The sequence below is a fragment of the Engraulis encrasicolus genome, chromosome 21 (genome assembly GCF_034702125.1).
Source record: "Engraulis encrasicolus isolate BLACKSEA-1 chromosome 21, IST_EnEncr_1.0, whole genome shotgun sequence".
In the NCBI taxonomy this organism is placed as follows: Eukaryota; Metazoa; Chordata; class Actinopteri; order Clupeiformes; family Engraulidae; genus Engraulis; species Engraulis encrasicolus.
The window spans coordinates 1,640,885-1,645,940 of NC_085877.1; the positions used below are offsets into that span (position 1 = coordinate 1,640,885).

Consider the following 5,056-nt stretch of genomic DNA (forward strand, 5'->3'; position numbering starts at 1 on the left):
TGTAGCACATGCACACTCAGAAACATGGGCGGGCGGGCACGCGCACACACACACATTTGATTTTTATGGACTGACCTTATACGAGAGTGGTAATCAAATGCATCAAATGCTTGTTTTTTACTTAAAGATAATTCACATGATTTCCTTTATTTGATGTAGAAGATCAACTTACTGTTTGAGGATCTCTGTTGATCCATGTCACTGGAAATTCCTCTCGGGTCCCTGGCCTGAAGACGTGGGCTCATGGACTGACCTGTGACAAGATCAATAGTCAAATGTTTGGGTCATTCTAGGTAGAGGGGTCTGTTAAGTCCAGGCGGGATTCACTTTCACTGTCCAGTCTGTTCCTACAGTTATACACAGGACTGTTAATTAACTTTTTTCACCACCAGCCAAAATGGCAAGAATCTTACTAAACACACTTAATAATGAGTCAAAGTGGCTAGTAAGTTGGTATTTTCTCATAAGCAGGTGCACTTTGGCTCAAGGAAATATAGTTGCTTAAAATTATGGTCAGACTTAGCTCCAGTTGTGGCTGCTGATAAGGCCTGCCAAAGATTCCAAGGCACACTGATGATGGTGAAGTTAAAAAGCCTTTAATCAAACCCTTTAAGACTTTATCACTAGCTGGAGCTAAGTCTGACCATAATTTTAAGCCCTTTTTATACATACAATAGACACCTTTATAGTGTATCATTTTCTTATGTAAATCAACTTACTGCTTGAGGATCGCAGTCTGTCCTCATGTTGTAGAGCCTCCTGTTTGGTCCCCCTCATCCGTGTTAGTGAGCTGATGGATCCTCCTGTGACAAGAGTAGCCTACAATGTGATGGACTATTTTATTGCAAATCTGATATTTCTGTAAATCACATTACCTCGTGCATGTGTCTAATAAAAAGGGCAGCTACTTTGTGTCCTCAAAGATATATTATTTCAAGTATGTCACAAACTGCCCTCTGATTTCGTCTGATAACGACATCAGAAACTGGTGGCTATATTGCATCGGTAAAGCGATGTGGACTCGAGAATACTGTAGCACTAGAACTAGAGCTCAGGGTAAAGCAATAAGCCGTGACCTGCCATTGCTGCAGGTGGAATTTGAAGCCCATCACCGGTGAATTCCGCTCAAGATGGATTTTGAACAGGCTCACGTGAAACACCACATTACGCTAACGTCCAAGCCAGCCCATCAGAGATTTTACAAAAATAATTTCTGAATCCAAACCTCAGCAGGCAGCTGAAATCTAAAACGGGCTGTCTAGAGCCTGTAAATGTACAAAGGCCATGACAGCACACCAACGAATTAAATTAAGAATATAGTCTTTGCATATCAGTCATCTAGCTCTAAACACTGACGTTTGCCGAATGTCCGAACAGGATAGCTGCCATCTATGCTAGCTAGGGTCGTTATAGCGTGTCCTCCGAACAAGTTAAAGCCATGACATGACATAACATGAATTAGTACGTACTGAAACGCCTGTCAAGAGACCTAATGGTACTTAGTCATGAACAAACATCTGAAATACCGTAGGCTAGATGTTAGCCATCTCCAAGCCAAGGGAAAATTTACCTCAAGAAATGTTGCCTCATCTTAGCACAGGTAAATACAACAAAGAGCAATGTAGCTATTAAGTGAGCAGTATAATTAGGCACAAGTAGGCTATAACAATCGTTTTACTTACCTTAATGCAAAATACACAGCACAATATCCTAGTTCAGTAGTAGATAGTACATCAAGTCCAGGTTCATTACTAGACTACTAAGGTCCCGCCGTCGAAAAGATTCCCAGGATGAAGTCGGTCTCACGTAAATGAGCATGCGTGTCAACCGTCTCCGTAGGGCAGGGCCGCTGTCATCTTTGCTTGGCCCTAGGTTTTAAAAAAAGCTCCCCCCACCTGAACAAGATGTTCCCTATCGCAGTGGACTGCGATCTAACACATGGGACGTGACGTATGCACGGATCCAATCGAAGCACTTTCTACTCACGCCGAATGGCTGAGAGGCTGTCAGTCATCCCCTGGGCCCGCCCTTAGGGCATAAATAGCTGGGTATGACGCAGCCTCGGCCTCTTTCAATACTTCGATAGAAGTGATCCGTCAAGCAACTACAACTTTATCTCAGATTCGAGTTTTCAACCGTGTGCTTCAACTCTTTCAAGCCGGTGAGTGGATTTTCTCTGGTCACAGGCTTTGGGTGCCACGAGTTGATTTTTGTTTCTTGTATTTGGCTATTAGCTTCTAGCTTGCAAGTTTGCTACTTCTGTTAGCTCTACTTGCTAGTGGTTGCTACATTAGCTAACTGGAGCATTCACTCGGTAGTTTTCTTTAGAATTCGGACCGATTGTGAGTGTTAACTGTTTCTCTGGTGTGTCTAGGATGTCGAGGCTGCTGTACCCGGAGTGCCCGCACAGCAGGGACAAAGGGGACCGGCACCGATTTTGCATTGTCTGTCTCGGCAGAGAGCACGCCGAGGCAGCGCTGTCGGGCGGTTCTACCTGCGAATTCTGTGCTGAACTGACACTCGCTAAAATTACTAAGCGCTCGGCTTACTGGACTCGCAGAGAGGCGAGAGAAGCTGCTGCCCAGGCTGAGGAGATTCCCACAGCCGAAGGCAGCACAGATCACGATATGGAGGGGCATGACTGTCGCGAGCCCGCCACAGCCAACCCCGCTCCCACCTTGCCATCTGGCGGGAGTTCACGCCACGAGGCAGCAGGGGAGCTAGCTGCACCAGCCCCACATGCAAGAGTGAGGTCGCACCACGAGGCGGTGGAGTTACCGCGTGGCTTCCACGACCAGCCCCTGCCAGAGCTGGTATTTGGGCAGGAGTCGGAGGAACAGCCAGAGGACTTCAGTGATGCAGAGGGGTATTATGGTGAATATGAGGAGGAGGTGGTCGAAGAGTCCCGGGCATCCTCTCCTCCGGTAGGTTCGAGGACACTGGGTCTGCAGCTGCACGAGGTGGCTACCAGGGCAGCTAGCAAACTCGGCCTCCCTCTCCCCACCCCCCCCAGCACAGAGATGTCGTTGCTGGATGGGGAATACTACGCCGGGCCCCAAACACCGGCGCCCTGCCCAATCCCGTTTTTTCCAGAAGTGCACAGGGAGCTAGTCAAGACTTGGAGCAACCCCTATTCGGCCCGTGCCCCAGTCCCAGGCTTTGCTGCCTACATGCATATGGACCAGGCCAAGGAGTGTGGATATCTCTCCTTCCCACAAGCAGCATGCTCCATCAACACAGCGGCGTTGCTGCAGAGATATCAGGCCAAGCTACTCACGGAGCTGTCTAATACGCTGGATGCTGAGAGTGAGTTGGTGGTGGAACTGCGCAGGGCGACTGACCTGTCTCTCCGCCTCACGCGCTGTTCATCTCAGGCAGTGGGCCGTGCTATGGGGGCGGCAGTAGCAACACAGCGTTCTCTGTGGCTGTCCCTGGCACAGCTGTCGGAACGGGAGAAGGCCCCACTCCTAGATGCCCCGGTGAGTGCTGAAGGAGTGTTTGGTGATGCTGTGGGCACAATGACTGCTAAATTTGAGGTGGAGCAGAAAAGCCGGGAGGCTTTCATGGCCTGGATGCCACGCAGCAGAGGTGAACCCCGGGGCCCCCCGGGTGGACCAGCTCCAGCTCCTGGCATGAAGCGGGGGAGTGGATCCCGTTCTCCAGCTCTTCCAGCTAAGATGCCGGCAAGGAGAGGATGGCAGCGACACCCGTTTAGGCCGCCGCCCCAGCCTCAGCCACAGGACCCACAGCCAGCACCGCAGCAGCAGCAGAGAGCGCCGTTCGTCCCGCGCCAGACTACTGCCCGCCGTGGTGGTGCGAACAGGACGCGGACCTGAGGATCACGTCCTGAAGAGAGGGGGGGGGGAGGAGTTTTCCCCTCAGCGAAAAAGGACTGCCCGTTGCTCACATGCACCGCTCATGTCAAGCACGTTGTGCCAGTTTCCACAAGCACTACACACACAAACAGAAAATGTTTTGTCCCCCTCTCTGCATCCAATATTAAAACAGCATTCTCTCACCCATGTTTACCTAAACAGTGTGACAAGCTGCCCTCAGAGCTTGACCCCCTCCTTAGACGGTGCGGGAATAAAGCCGAATATAGACAAATTGACCATGAGCGGGGAAAACCCCGACCAATTGAGTCTAGATCAAAGATTAAAAGGTTTGGCGATGAGCGGGAGCGTCCCCGACCAATTAAAAGACTCCATGCCATGCCTAGAGGCATGCGTGGAAAACTGGCGCAAATGCGCACAGGCATCACCTTGGGTTTTGAAGACTGTCTCAGTGGGCTACACAATTCAGTTTGCTCGCCCCCCACCAAAATTCAGCGGGGTGATTCAAACAATAGTTCCGGAGGGTCAGGTCCCTTTCCTACAGGAGGAAATAGACTCCTTGTTGTTGAAAAAGGCAATAGAGATGGTGCCACAAGGGGAAGAAAACGCAGGCTTTTACAGCCGGTATTTTCTTGTCCCGAAAAAAGGCGGGGGATTTCGGCCAATCTTAGATTTAAGGAGGCTGAACAAATCACTCATGAAAAGGAAATTCAGGATGCTGACCAACCGCCAGCTCCTTCAATTTGTGAAACCAAACGACTGGTTTGTAACCATAGACCTGAAGGATGCATATTTTCACATAAAGGTGGTGCCAAGGCATCGAAAATTTCTCAGATTTGCATTCAGAGGGAAAGCATATCAGTTTTCGCGTCTCCCATTCGGTCTAGCCCTATCCCCTTTTCTGTTCACAAAGTGTCTGGAAGCGGCAGTCGCACCATTACGCCAGCAGGGGGTGCGCTTGTTCAACTTTCTAGACGACTGCCTTCTTTGCTGCCATTCGCAAGAGTTAGCTGCACAGCAGGCCAGTCTTGTGCAGGCACACCTAGGCCAGTTGGGATTTGTGATAAACAGGAAGAAGTGTGTTCTCAAACCAAGTCAGACTTCACAGTTCCTAGGCATGACACTGAATTCTGTGACTATGACAGCTCACCTCTCTCAGGAGAGAGCAGCCGCAATCAAGACCTGTGTGGCCCAATTCAGAATAGGCCAATGGGTGTCATCTC

General features: G+C 49.8%; 1 protein-coding gene across 1 annotated transcript; it reads left to right on the plus strand.

Moving 5' to 3' along the window:
- The first annotated feature begins 1,946 nt into the window (after nucleotides 1-1,946).
- Nucleotides 1,947-3,836, plus strand: LOC134438023 (uncharacterized). Its single transcript, XM_063187612.1, has 2 exons — nucleotides 1,947-2,161; nucleotides 2,375-3,836. The coding sequence occupies exon 2, from the start codon at nucleotides 2,376-2,378 to the stop codon at nucleotides 3,834-3,836; it is 1,461 nt and encodes a 486-aa protein (XP_063043682.1). The 5' UTR covers nucleotides 1,947-2,161; nucleotide 2,375.
- The last annotated feature ends 1,220 nt before the right edge of the window (nucleotides 3,837-5,056 follow it).

Coding starts and splice junctions, on each gene's coding strand:
- LOC134438023 (XM_063187612.1), top strand. CDS start 2,376: ATGTCGAGGCTGCTGTACCCGGAGTGCCCGCACAGCAGGGACAAAGGG.